The sequence below is a fragment of the Physeter macrocephalus genome, chromosome 13 (assembly GCF_002837175.3).
Source record: "Physeter macrocephalus isolate SW-GA chromosome 13, ASM283717v5, whole genome shotgun sequence".
Lineage (NCBI taxonomy): Eukaryota > Metazoa > Chordata > Mammalia > Artiodactyla > Physeteridae > Physeter > Physeter macrocephalus.
The window spans coordinates 16,068,970-16,084,146 of record NC_041226.1 but is presented as its reverse complement, the minus strand read 5'-3'; the positions used below and the strand labels follow the sequence as shown (position 1 = coordinate 16,084,146).

The window sequence follows — 15,177 nt, the reverse complement described above, 5'->3', positions numbered from 1 at the left end:
GCCTCTCCCGTTGCGGAGCACAGGCTCCGGACGCGCAGGCTCAGCGGCCACGGCTCACGGGCCCAGCCGCTCCGCGGCATGTGGGATCCTCCCGGACCGGGGCGCGAACCCGTGTCCCCTGTATCGGCAGGCGGACTCTCAACCACTGCGCCACCAGGGAAACCCCGATACCTAATATTTAAGAATTCTTTAAAAAAAAAAAAAAATTTAGTGAAGTATAGTTGATTTACAATGCTGTGTTAAGAATTCTTGATTTTGTCAGAAATTGAATTGAATGATACTTTTTGAAGGACAAAAAGTTTTCTCCCAAGAAATCATTTTACTTTCCACTGAAGTAATGCCTCTTTTCTCTGATTTGTCTTCCATGTTCTCTTTCAGAAGTGAGTCCCTGAACCCGGAGTTGGTGGCAGCTGCCTCCGCGGTTGCAGACTCTCTCCCTTTTGACAAGCAGATGACCAAGTCGGATCTGCTCAAGCAGCTCCAGCAGCACGAGGAAGTCTCGAGGGCACAGAAGGATGGAGAGAGACCTAAAATTAGGTTGGTGAATCAAATAGCTATGTCAGTGATGCTGATATGTCAAAATAGGCTGGCTTCATGTGAGTGCTGAGTTATATTACATAATATATTCATTTATATATAAAATATGCCTCATAAGTATTAGCAGTTTAATTTCTTTTAAAACTCGTGTGTTAAGATTTCAGTTTTAAAAGACCAATTGAATGATTAAACTTCTTTTGAGAAGTTATATAATTTCTTGTCCCTGAAAAAGAAGTGGTAAATTCAGTAATGTTATTTAAAATAAAGAAATAAATAATAGAATAAGACAATTTCTCTGAGAAGTTTTTTTTTAGTTAAATAATATGCTGGTTTTATGCACAACATGATCACACATTTTATTTGTGTTTGAACAAATGCAAGGCAATAAATAAATATGGCTAAATCTCAACTTTAATATAGGTTTTTAATCTAGGTGCTAGGTATACAGATATTGATATCCACTTGTCTGGATGTTTGACAGTTTTCCATGAGGGACACTTTTAATTATGTTTTAAATGAACATTTCTGAAGAATATCTTTAAAAGAGAGAAAGCCACATCAATCTTAGTTGTCTGTGGTGTTAATAGGCAACATATAATTTTTTATTTAAACATGACTTTTTGTTCAGTATTAGTGCATAGAAGTGAAGTAAGAATTAAGTGATATGAATCTGATGTTTAAGAAAGTTTATTACTCTTCTGTAGCTAAAATTTCTAACACACTTGACCTTTTTCTTATTTCAGTTTCACTGACATCATATCAGATATGAAAGTTGCCAGATCTGCCACAGCAAGAGTTAGCACAAGACCAGTGCATCAGATTCAGTTTGATGAAGGGACTGATTTTGTTGGCCAAGAGAAGCCTGCTGATCTGAGAAGAAGGTATTTAGGCTCTGCAGTCTGTTTGGTTTTGTTTGTTGAACTGTAGATTTACTTTGTTGCTGTGCATATTGTTGCTGTTGGGTGTCTGAGCATCACGGATGCATTTATATCTGTCTCCTTACTCTCCACGTCCCATTTCCTAGAGAGGGAAAGATGTACTGGGTTTAGCAGCCCTACATTTTTCTATATCGTAAATCAGAATGGGCCCTGCCTCACATTTACCCACGGTGAATAAAGGTCTCCTGATTTAGAGTAAGTGGAGCTGACTGAATTCTGAACAAATGAATGTTTTGCGAGAAACACTATTTTTCATTCTGATGTGTGCCTAACAGTGTATATTCATGTACTCTCTATATCTCTATATATAATCATCTTTCTTCATACCTTAGAGAAATAACCCACCATCAGAAAAAGAAAGAAGATCCGTTATAATACCTTAAAGTAGATTATTTGTGGCAATCTGAATTTGGTAATTTGAAGTTCTTAAAGATGCTAAGCCATGGCTTACATAGTTTTTTGGTTGTTTTTTTATACATTTTATTTATTTATTTATTTATTTTTGGCTGCGTTGGGTCTTTGTGGCTGCACGCAGGCTTTCTGTAGTTGTGGTGAGCGGGGGCAACTCTTCGTTGCGGTGCACGGGCTTCTCCTTGCAGCGGCTTCTCGTTGCAGAGCACAGGCGGGCTTCAGTAGTTGTGGCACATGGGCTCAGTAGTTGTGGCCTGCAGGCTCTAGAGCACAGGCTCAGTTGTTGTGGCGCCCGGGCTTAGCTGCTTCGCGGCATGTGGGATCTTCCCTGACCAGGGCTCGAACCCTGTGTCCTCTGCATTGGCAGGCGGATTCTTAACCACCGCGCCACTAGGGAAGTCCTAGGCAGCTTTTTAATGCAGTCACTATATGCACATAAACCCTCTCCCTACTTTTTCAGCTTCTTCCTCACCACCTTCTAATTTTTGATGACAGCTCGAATCATTAAAAATCAATCTATAATATAGCATTCTGATGTAGTTGCATGGTTATCATTTCAAAGAAGACTGATTTAAAGAAGACTAAAGTTAAATATTTTGGGGCAATGTTTTTTGGTTTGTTTTTTTAACAAATTTAATGGCTTTTCTATCTTATTTATTTATTTATTTTTGGCTGCGTTTGGTCTTCATTGCTGCACATGTGCTTTCTCTAGTTGCGGCAAGCGGGGGCTACTCTTTGTTGCAGTGTGCGGGCTTCTCATTGAGGTGGCTTCTCGTTGCAGAGCACAGGCTTTAGGTGCAATTGCTGCACATGTGCTTTCTCTAGTTGCGGCAAGCGGGGGCTACTCTTTGTTGCAGTGTGCGGGCTTCTCATTGAGGTGGCTTCTCTTGTTGCAGAGCACAGGCTTTAGGCGCACAGGCTTCAGTAGTTGTGGCACGCGGGCTCAGTAGTTGTGGCTTGTGGGCTCTAGAGCGCAGGTTCAGTAGTTGTGGCGCACGGGCTTAGCTGTTCCGCAGCATGTGTGATCTTCCCGGACCAGGGATGGAACCTGTGTCCCCTGCATTGGCAGGCGGATTCTTAACCACTGCACCACCAGGGAAGTCCCAGGGCAGTATTTAATTAAGTTAAACTCCAAGTACGCATTCTACTTTACTCAATGTCATAGATATAAATATCACTTTAAATTAGTAATTCAAATAATCTTCTGAAGTCACTCTAACCCTTGAACTTCCTTTGTTAACTGCTGACCATCTTTTCCAATCTTCCTGTACAAATTAATAATCTAACACCGAGAAGGAGCTAACTCAGGTTCCTGAGATTATACATAGAACAAAACCCATGGAATACACAACACACAGAAGACATTCTGTAAGCACATCCTGCTATGAAGTTCAGTTAGTGTTTGTCAGACCATGCTAAATATTTGGTTCCCCTCCCCAACTATCACTTTATAGGCTTGAAGGAGAGAAAGAACAGAAACTTTATGTAAATACAGACAGCTTTCTATTATAAAATAACTGTGGGGCTTCCCTGGTGGCACAGTGGTTAAGAACCCACCTGCCAATGCAGGTGGCACGCGTTTGAGCCCTGGTCCGGGAAGATCCCACATGCCGCGGAGCAACTAAGCCTGTGAATCACAACTACTGAAGCCCGCACGCCTACAGCCCGTGCTCGGCAACAAGAGAAGCCAGTGCAATGACAAGCCTGCACACCGCAAGGAAGACTGGCCCCCGCTCACTGCAACTAGAGAAAGCCCGCGTGCAGCAATGGAGACCCAATGCAGCCAAAAATAAATAAATAAAATGAATAAATTTATTTAAAAAAAAAAAAGAATCCACCTGCCAATGCAGGGGACATGGGTTCGAGCCGTGGTCCGGGAAGATCCCACATGCTGTGGAGCAGCTAAGCCCGTGCGCCACAACTACTGAGCCCATGTGCCACAACTACTGAAGCCTGTGCGCCTAGAGCCCGTGCTCTGTAACAAAGAGAAACCACCGTAATGAGAAGCCCGCGCACCGCAAGGAAGAGTAGCCCCCCCTCGCCGCAGCTAGAGAAAGCCTGCATGCAGCAACGAAGATCCAATGTCGCTAAAAATAAATAAATAAATAAATAAATAAATAAATTTTTTTAAAAGCTGCCTAAAGGACTCTAGAATAAGGGGAAGCTATGGTGAGATACCAAGTTGTTCACCTGCTCTGACCTGGGACAGCCTGAGACATTCCGGGCCTGGACTGATTCCGTCAGTTAGCGATGGAGAGGTGTGAGACGTAAGCACTGGCTTTGGAGTCGTGCTGGCTTGCACTGTGCATCTGACTAAACTTACATAGCCCCATCAGTCTGCTTCCCTATCTGTGAAATGCTGGAAGTGAAGCCTGCTTAAATGGCTTTCTTGAGGCATAGAAATGTGTGAACAATATATAGTAGATGCACAGCGAATGTTCTTTCCCTTCCCTTCCCTTCTCTTTAGTACATTCCTCTTATAAAATTCCATACTTTGGTGAATCATTCCCTCTTGACTGTACTTTAATCCATCATCCTGTTTACCTGACACATCGCTGAGGGAATGCCGGGTGGGGAGAAGAGGGCAAGGCACTGAGGGTAGTTCTGTAGACTTTGTTTACAAATACTTGGGGACCTGCTAGAGGAAAACTGTATGATTTGAGATCATCTTATCTAATTTTAATGCAGTATTTTCAGTTTTTTCAGTTAGTTTAATTTAGGAGAAAAAAGTAATTTGATCCAGAAAAGAATTCAAAATTATTTTAAAAACAAACCTTCTAGTTTATAAACTAGTGTTTAGTATGCCAGTAAATTTATTCAGGAATGTGAATTGATACACATTCTTGTATGTGCTTATGTTGCTGTGCTTCCCATAAAACAGTTGATTAAAATCTACAAGGAAAAGTTACCTGTTAACTCTCTGACATTAATTTCAAGTTAATTAAATAGCTATGTAAAGAAAGTTAAACATTATTTTAAAATTACAGAATGATCGCTTTGTAAGTGGGAATGTTTTGATTTTTCTGTGCAATCTTTTATAATTATAATTTATAATTAAGCAGTCAGTGTTTTTTACCCTTAAACTAAGACAAATGTTGACTTTAACAACTTCTAACTTAGCATATTTTAATAGCTTTCCACAATGTTAGGTTTTCTAAAACCTTAATATGAAATGGATCAAATAAAAATTGTGGCAAATTAAGCTGATCTTTTCAATTAGGTATTTTCTAGTTAAATTGTTGTAACTTCTTTGTTGTATTATGATGCAAAAATTCAGGTGAACTTGTTCCTGTTTTTGGTTATCAGTCCTAAAGACGTGGCAATTTAGTTAAAATGTCTGGTGTGGGGCAGCGGAATTATTTTTAATTTTTACGTTGAATATTTCATATAAAATTTTCTTCTCGTAAACAATTTTTTGTTGACTGTGTATAAAATATTCATTAAAATAATTTTTTTCTTTTTCAGTTTTAGGAAAAATATATTCAAGGGGAAGAGGCTTAATATTTTTGAGCTTAAGGCAGTTACTGAAGAGGCACCTGAAACAGGTTTGTTAAGAAAATAACACTATTTCTCAGGTGTAGAAACATTCCATCTTTGAAAAATGTCCTTCATGTTTTGATTGCATAATAATGTATTTTAATATTCCATCCTGTCATTGACCTGGATCTTGCTTATTAACGTAGTTGTTGACATTGTTGGTGTTGGTCAGATATCTCCCTTGAAATGCTGCAGCCCATGAGGCAATGGGAGGTAAGTACCATCAGCCGCGTGAATCCAGATCTATAGATTGGCTGCTAATTTGGGTTAGAACGTTAATGATCACCTACTATTTGCAACACACCTTTGTACTATTACGTAAAGATAAATTGTGGTGTCTGCCCTTAGGCAGCTTACTATCTAGAAGAAGAGATAGCATTTATAGATGCTAATTTATTGAAGTGATTTAGAGATTATTTAGGAGATGGGAAGGAGAGCATTCAGGGAATATATTTGGCAGACTTGTAGTGTTTTTTTCCTAACACACAGTTAGTGTTTGTTCTCTGTTCTTCCCCCTTTCTTCTTTCGGCAAGAAGTAACATCCTTCACAGTCACCATTTTAAGCCTAATTAAAAGAGAAATAAGTGTCCTCTTGCTCGACATTAAATTTGTTTTACTGATAATTTAAAATAAATGAAGAAACTCCATACAAATGGTCTTAGCTTATAAGTGACTTTCATTTCTAAGGATTATCAGTTAACTTTTTGGACCTTGGTAGAAATAATTTTATTTTTGATATTTAAGTTTCTAGGCCATCTTCCAGTGGCTCATTATCTTTCAGTTACTTATAAAAACATCTGATTTTCCCACTATTCAATAAACTCCTTGATATTAGGGGCTGGGTCTCATTGATTTTGTATACCCAATAGCCCCTAGCCAAGTGGCTTACAAATAATAGGAATCCGTTATCTTAAATCTTAAATCCTTTTTTAAACAAATTGAGCTATAAAATAAATATCCATGGAGGAAAGGCATTAATTCAATCACTGTTCATTTAAGCTGAAGATGAAGCTAAGAGAACAACCCCCCCCTTCTTGTACTGTGATAACTGCATTCTGTCCTCTATGGTTGATGAGAAGGAAATGCAAAATGCACAGGCGTGGAGAATGGATCACCTCTCCCCTGTTGAAGTGGCAACTCTTTTTCTGGGGAGGGCCACACCGCGCAGCTTGCAGGGATCTTAGTTCCCGGACCAGGGATTGAACCCTGGCCACTGCCGTGAATCTTAACCACTGGACCACCAGGGAATTCCTGAAGTGGCAGCTCTTAAGCTTGCCCCAAAAGGGGAATTTTTTGTCAGGGCAGCTGCTATGGTCCACCTAAGAACAGCCAGAAGAGGTGGTCGGGTTCTTGAAGGAGCCAGCTTGCTTTTTAAAAAAAATAAATTTACTTATTTATTTATTTATTTATTTATTTTTGGCTGCTTTGGGTCTTTGTTTCTGCGTGCGGGTTTCTCTAGTTGCAGCAAGCGGTGGCTACTCTTCATTGTGGTGCACAGGCTTCTCACTGCAGTGGCTTCTCTTGTTGCGGAGCACGGGTTCTAGGTGTGTGTGCTTCAGTAGTTGTGGCATGTGGCCTCAGCAGTTGTGGCTCGCAGGCTCTAGAGTGCAGGCTCAGTAGCTGTGGCACATGGGCTTAGTTGCTCCATGGCATGTGGCATCTTCCTGGACTAGGGCTCGAACCCATGTCCCCTGCATTGGCAGGCAGATTCTTAACCACTGTGCCACCAGGGAAGCCCCCAGCTTGCTTTTTTCAAGCAGAAATCTTATTCCTAAAACTGAAATTAGCTGGCAAGGAGGTACTGAAGTTATATGTATTTTATAAAACAATATAAAGTGATTATGTTCTAATAAGGAAAATAATGCACAGGTTTATATAAATTTACTCTATTGAAGGTACTGTTTTAATAAGTATACTTGCATGAATCTGAAGACTGTCCTTTGTTTCCAAAGGGTATTGTCGTAGATCCGACCGCTTATCCTGGAGTAAACTACAGCGGAGAGGCAGTTTAGCTTAACGGAAAGAGTTTTGGTATTGTGTAGATCTTGATTATTCAAATTCAGATTCTGGTATACTAACCTGTCTGAGTCTCCCTTTTCCCACCTATACGTACACCTCAAGGATTAAATGAGGTAATATAATTAGTGTCAGGTACAGTGCCTGGAAAGAGTTGCAGCTCTTAATAAAAATGATGATGGTGATGATGATCATGGAAAAGACATAAGTTGATCAGTGCCCACTGAATAAATTTAAAAGTTGTAACCATGATAATTAAGTTATATTCTGTTATGATTACTCTAAATGTGGCTAATTAGCCTAACTGCTGGGATTTTTTCTCTGTATCAGATGTTCAAGACCAACATACTTCATAACCAGCAGTCAGTGTGTGGTCAGGCATGGTCATACATGAACTTCCATGTACAGGTCTTTGTTTGGACATGTTTTCTTTTGAGTAAATACCTAGGAGTAAAATGGTTGTATGATAATTATATTCTTTCTTTCCTTCTCTCTCTCTCCCCCTCCCTCCCTCCTTCCCTTCCTCTCTTCTTCCCTCCCTTCCTTCCTTCCTCCCTCCCTCCCTCCCTTTCTTTCTCTCTCTTTCGTCTTCGTTGCTGTGCGCAGGCTTTCTCTAGTTGTGGCCAGCAGAGGCTTCTCTCCGTTGTGGTGCGTGGGCTTCTCACTGCAGTAGCTTCTCCTGTTGTGGAGCACAGGCTCTAGGCATGTGGGCTTCAGTAGTTGTGGCATGTGGGCTCAGTACTTGTGGCTCGTGGACTCTAGAGCACAGGCTCAGTAGCTGTAGTGCACGGGATTAGTTGCTCCGAGGCATGTGGGATCTTCCTGGACCAGGGCTCAAACCCGTGTCCCCTTCATTGGCAGGTGGATTCTTAACCACTGTGCCACCAGGGAAGTCCCGATAAGTATATTCTTAACTTCTTAAGAAACTGCCAAACTCTTTTATTCAATACAGAGCAGCTGTACCATTACATTTCCACCAGCGATGTTTGGTGGGAATGTGACTCATTCTTTAAAGATGTCTTAAATTTCCAAAACAAATAAATGATTGAAATGTGATATGGTAAAAAGCTAACACTATATTACCTTACTCATAGAGTTGGTTGTGAGGATTAAACGAACTAATGTATAAAAAGCATTTAGCACAGAATAAGTGCCCAGTATGCATTAATAGTATCATCATTGTCATTGTTATTGTAATTATGTTAATTTAACTTATTTGGTCTTTATTAGTAGCACATTAGTGACTTATCTTAACAGACTAAAAATAAACAGGCTGGACTTTAAAGATCTAAATCACATGTTGTATAAAAAGTATTCAGTCATAAAAAGATCCTTGAACAAAATAGACATTTCTTTTTTCCTTTTCAGTAGTGGGGGCAGTGAGACTAGCGGTTGATTACCTAGCATTGTAGTAAAAACAAAAATTAAGGCTTGCAATTATTGTGGTTGTAGTCTTTATGTATTATTTTTGTTTCAATTTTAGCTATCAAAGAGTGACCTTTCATTATATACTGGTTTTTGTTTTGTTGTTTTTGTTTTTTGTGGTTTTTTTGGGGTGCGTTGGGTCTTCGTTGCTGCATGCGGGCTATCTCTGGTTGTGGCGAGCGGGGGCTACTCTTCGTTGTGGTGCGCGGGCTTCTCATTGTGGTGGCTTCTCGGTGTGGAGCATAGGCTCTAGGCATGTGGGCTTCAGTAGTTGTGGCGTGCAGGCTCAGTAGTTGTGGCACATGGGCTTAGTTGCTCCATGGCATGTGGGATCTTCCTAGACCAGGGATCAAACCCGTGTCCCCTGCATTGGCAGGCAGATTCTTAACTACTGTGCCACCAGAGAAGCCCTGATGATAACATTTTAAAAAAGAAAGATAGGGCTTCCCTGGTGGCGCAGTGGCTGGGAGTCCGCCTGCCGGTGCAGGGGACGCGGGTTCGTGCCCCAGCCCGGGAGGGTCCCGTGTGCCGCGGGGCGGCTGGGCCCGTGAGCCATGGACGCTGGGCCTGTGCGTCTGGGGCCTGTGCTCCGCAGCGGGAGGGGCCGCGGCAGTGAGAGGCCCACGTACCACAAAAAAAAAAAAAAAAAAAAAAATTTACATGGAATTGTGCGTAATTTGGATGTTTTTATTCTACAGAGGCAGTACCTTCTCTTTGGGATGTAGAATTTGCTAAGCAGTTAGTGGCAGTCAATGAACAACCCTTTCAGAATGGTTTTGAAGAGATGATCCAGTTGACAAAAGAGGGCAAATTGTGGGAGTTCCCAATTAACAATGAAGCAGGTAAGTCTTAATGCCATAGGTTTATAAAACTCAATGATTGAGATTAAATCTGGCAGATGTTCAGTTGTAGGTTTTGGATATTTACCTGAATTTCAAAACTTTGTGTAAACATCTTTGTGATGTCCTAAAAGAAATCTGACAGTGTTTTTTTTAAAAAGAATGCTACAATTTCACTGAATTCTAGTTGTTGGATAAGGAAAATAAAGAAGTAAAATTATATGGCAGAAATGCATCATGAATTTCTGTGACATAGAAGTGTTGAGAACTGCAAATGATGACAGTTTTCTACTTGCTAAAAGCAGGAGATTACCTGGTAAATCTTCTAATACATTAAATACTGGGTATGAGATCATCCTTCAGTTTTGGGGAACATTACAACCTTCAAGTTTTATGCTGGTATCTTTTATTTAAAACTGTTGCATTAATGAGGCACAAGTTTCTTGTTTTCAAAGTCACTCAAAACAAATATGTTAGGAGGCTTTGAAATTCTTTGGCTGCATACTTAGATGCTTCGAGCCAGTAATAAAACATTATCTACTTTCCTGGAGATTTTTCTAGAGGTGTTACATCTTCCTCAATCAAAAGGAAAACAGTATTGCTATGCTGTTTATTTTTTGTGGCGCCCATGATGTCATCAGCTAAACATTTCATTGAATTTTTATTGATGTATTTTCAGTTAGAAGGGATTCATTTACTTTTATGGTAAGATTAAATAGAAATTGCAAATACCTCAGGAAGTCTTAGGAAAATGTAGTCTGTATTTTAACCTTTGTAGTATTATGCTGCACTGTAATATTTTCATTTTTGATAACCTTTCATTTGTTTGGATTAATAAGTGGAGTGGTAGCTTAAATAGTCTTATATTTTCATAAAGCAATCTTCTGTATAGGAAAACTTTAGGGACTTACAAATCCTTTAGCAAATTCTTAATAATTTGTATATTTGTATGATATATTCAGTAATACAGAAATTTGCATTTCATCTATTAAATAATGTGTATTTTTTAAAGTATACTTTAAATATTTTTTAAAGTATTATGGCTTCTACATTCTAGAAGGTATCAGGATAAGGTAAAAAAAAACAAAACAAAAACCAAGGACTTTTATTTGTGTAAGCCTGAGTTCAGATTCCAGCTATGTCAGTTATTAGCCATTTGCCTTTGAGGAATTTAACCTCCTGAGCCTTAGTTTTCTCATCTGTAAAATTAAAGATACCTCACTGGAAGAATTTAAGAATTAAATAAGATATTGAGTTGCTCAGCACAGTTCTTGGCATATAATACATAGGAATAAATGTTAGTTCTTTTCCCCTCCTGTATGATGATAGAATTTTAAAAGTAGCAAAAAAAACTAACAAAATACAATCTATGATATTAATGGAAGACTTCGTTCCATATTTGATGAAAGTTGGGTGTTCCAGGTCCTCATGGTTCAAGATATGGTTTTAAAACCCAGTATTGAGGTAGAATATGTGACTTTACTTAGAGACAGTGAGTGTGGTGGTTAGAGATCAAGTTCCTGAGTGAGTCTTCATCTCTCCAAGCCTCACTTCCTCCATCTTATAAAATGATGGGAATAATAATAGGATTATTTTATGGGATTCTTCTGAGAAACAACTCATTATACAAGTAGAGCATTGTCACCATCATCATTCCTGTTTCTACAACAACGATATTGTGAGGGGCTTTGCTATTATAACTATTTTCTCTTCTATACTATAGCATCTTTAAATCTTAAAATATTCATGAGGATACTGTGTATTTTCTAGGAACCACCAAATAGGATAACAGAAAAGCATGAATTGGCAATACATTGTCATCAGCAGAAAAACATTAAGTTCATCAGAATCTTGAGTGTCCAAACTCCAAAGGAATTTATCTTAGATTTGACCTCGTTTCTGAGAAAGTGTAATTTCTGAAAAAGGAAAAAAACATGTTTTCTGGTCAGGTTGGAGAGATAAACGTGACAAGTGTCCATATACACTGTACATATTATTGATGCTTTGGGGTCGGAAAGGGAGGTATCTCATTTCCAGCTCCTGAAGGCAATTGTTATTTGAACGAAAAACAGGAAGGGAACTGTGGAAACTTTCTCACTTTGATCACTCCTCTCAGTACACACTTAGGATCTTCTGAATACTTTAAGAGGACCGGCCTTAGAACCTGGAGCCTCAGCCATTCAGTAACATTCTTTTATATTTCTTATACTTAAATTTTAAGAGTAGTAAAACATCATGCTCTCTCTCCTAATAATTAGCTTCATGAAGATTTACTTTGATGTTTTTGGGAAAAGATGTTTTGTTGTGTATTTAGGGACTCACCATGTCAGTTTGGGAACATAATACCAAAAATGATTAAAATGCATGTCTTATGTTTACAATTTACTTCCCCGTGTTGGGTTTTTCTGTTATATAAAAAATTGCAGTTGTTTTGCCACTTAAAATGTAAAAATTGTTTTTCCAATTTGAAGTAGCTTTTTGTCAGTTTTTAAAACCTGGTTTGTCCCTTCTATGTGCTTTGCGAGCCTAGAGATTTATAAAAGCTGTTAGATGGAATTATTCCCAGTTAGATTTTGTAGTATTTGTTATATATTGGATTGATAATAAGATCACTTCTATTTTAGCTTTGGCTTTATCTAAATTTAATCTCATTTTTACCACTACCCAGTTAACAGAGTCTTGCTCTTGAATATCCATTAGCCATGTACATGCCACCAAATTACAGGTGTTTTTGAAATACCCTCCAAGAGTAATTCTCAGTTTAGAGGCTTCAGTGGGCAAAAATGCTCAGTCATGGATGTCAGTCACACTTTTGTTTTTATTCTTCAGTTGGTTTAAACTTGTTCACTTGTAATGTGCCATCCTTTGCTAGGGTATCTGGAATGTGTGCTGTAATATGAGCTAGCAAGAATAGTGAGAAAAATTCAGAATTACCATAGAACTCTAAAGAGGGCTCTGTTGTTATGTAGGAGGGTATAGTGTGGAGAAAATTAGGGCAAATATAAAGATGATTAAGTATGTGTTGTCTGAAACAATCTGTTGGTTGTTTGAGATGGTGGCCTTTGAACAAGAGCCACAGAATACTAACAGGAAAAGAAATAATAGTTTTGACAAAATAGAAGTGGAAACAAGTCAAAGTGAAAGTGACTGAATTTGCTTCAGTGCTGTAATACACTCTTGTCAAAAATAATTGGTCGTTGCTATTAGCTGGATTTTACCGTTTATTTGCTGTACCATATTTTTAGCTGTATTCAGTAATACTTAATTGCATTCAATAATATTTAAAGGAGAATTAGACACAGATTTAACCTGAGTTGATTGTATACCATTTGGGATTTCCTTGTTGTATTTAATTTCCCACACTCTCTTATTTTCTCCTTACTATATTATGTTTCTTTTGTTTATTAAAAAATATTTTAAATTACAGAAATAAATATATTAAAGTTTACTTGCAAAAAAGTTAAATAATATGGAAGAATAGAGAATATACCTTTACCTCTCAGTTCTCTTCCCTTTTTCTGAAATAACCATTGTCAATAGTTTGATATGTGTCCGCACAGTCCACTTTAAATGGTAGTTTCACATTTATCTGTTGTTTTGGTCTATATGGGACCATAAAATGGAACTATTTTACATATTCTATAGTATGCCATTGTATGAATGCACTGTAATTTATTTTACAATTTTCCTGTTGATGGATGGAGCTATAGTGAATCTTTTTATACATATCCTTCTGTATATGTCTGAGTACTTCAATTCCTAGAAGGGTCAAACAATAGGCATGTTTTATATTGCAATAAATATTGGCACATTCTCTTCTAAAAAGATAGCCAGCTGATCCTCCAACTGGTAGGATGGGGGTGGGGGGCGGCATGGAATGTCTCACCGTTCAGCACACAGACTTTCACTTAATTCCCCTTCTTATCAATTTAGTGACTCATTCCTCTTTCTGTTTTAGTTTCTCCAAAAAGTGAACTTCCCATCTTCTTTGGGAAATGGATGGTGTAGTCATCTAGAGATATAGGTAGAAGATGGGAGATCTGAGTATTCCCTAAACCAATTTTAATTAATCCTCTGTTTTTTTGTCCCTCATCCCCATTCCTAATTTCAGTGGTATATGCTGCCACTAATTCCCGAAGCCTTTGAAGTCTGCTTCTTAATTTGATTTTAGCATCTTCGACTCAGCTGAGTCAGTTACTACTTATCTGTCCACTGTCCTCCTTCTAACGTTTGGCTGATACCTCCTGTCTGTTGTTCCTTCTTCTGTTCTCTTTGTCTTTTTATTCCTTTTATTGCCATGTAGTAGATATTACAGGGGAGCAGAGATTTTTAAAGCATGGGTTCAATCTGCTACATTTTAACTAGAAGTCCTTGTTGCTTATATTTTAACTGTTCAGAATGTCTTCAACCAACAGTGATTTTAATTTGGACATAGTCAGATCTGTTAGCCTTTTCCTGTTTAATCTATCTGGAACTTATTTTTGTATATAGTATCCCCTCTTTATCTCTTTCTCGTTTTTTCCTTTGTTTTATACTTGCTAGTACCACTTGGCTTTCATTCACTCATTGACTTATTCAGGAAGGATCTGTTCATTACGCCCTGCTGGAACATTCTGAGTTAAAAAGATGGTTGATCTCTCACCTAGGGGAAGAGTAATAAGAAATAAGATAACCTATGCCCTTAGATGCTTTTCCACCTAATATAGCATAGTCATAATTGTTATACCCCACCCATTAACTCATTATAACGTTATGTCAGAGATAGTCAACCTGTTAATGATTTAATAAATTGATTATTGAGCTTGTGTTAACACAGCTATTTTTAAAAATGATTTCTCTTGCAAAATTTTCTGTCTTAAATCTTATATTTTAAGTACATCTAAGGATACTAATAACTAACAACAACAACAAAATCTCAATCCAGAAGTCACCCTTGGATTTTGGAGAGCACTTATCACCTTGATTTATTAAGTTTCCAGTGCTACAGACCTTATTTTTTAGCCCTAACATACTCTTTCAAATATATTGAACATGTAAACCTGCCCTGTTTTCCACATTAGCCATATTGGGGTTTTTTTTTTGTTTTTGTTTTTGTTTTTTTTAAGAATAATTGTCACAGGAAACTGTTAGCAGTGTTTGACGATATGGAAAAGACCTTTAGCAAAGCGAGGCTTTTATTTTTCATTTTTTACCTCTCTGGATTGCATTTCTCCCATTCCTATCTCCAGTGCATATGCCTTAAAAACAAAAGGAAAAAAAGTGATGGGCTTCCCCGGTGGCACAGTGGTTGAGAGTCCGCCTGCCAATGCAGGGGACACGGGTTCGTGCCCCAGTCTGGGAAGATCTCACATGCCGCACAGCGGCTGGGCCCGTGAGCCATGGCCACTGAGGCTGCGCATCTGGAGCCTGTGCTCCGCAACGGGAAAGGCCACAGCAGTGAGAGGCCCGCATACCGCAAAAAAAAAAAAAAAAAA

At 38.5% G+C, this 15,177-nt stretch overlaps 1 protein-coding gene across 1 annotated transcript in view; it reads left to right on the top strand.

Annotated features, from left to right (window-relative positions):
* The window catches only part of MRPS31 (mitochondrial ribosomal protein S31), a 39,311-nt gene that overhangs the window by 9,196 nt on the left and 14,938 nt on the right, over window positions 1-15,177 (top strand). The window contains exons 3-6 of the mRNA XM_007117031.4: window positions 379-537; window positions 1,281-1,418; window positions 5,352-5,431; window positions 9,563-9,706. Coding sequence (XP_007117093.2) covers window positions 379-537; window positions 1,281-1,418; window positions 5,352-5,431; window positions 9,563-9,706 — 521 coding nt within the window. The remainder of the gene's footprint in view (window positions 1-378; window positions 538-1,280; window positions 1,419-5,351; window positions 5,432-9,562; window positions 9,707-15,177) is intronic.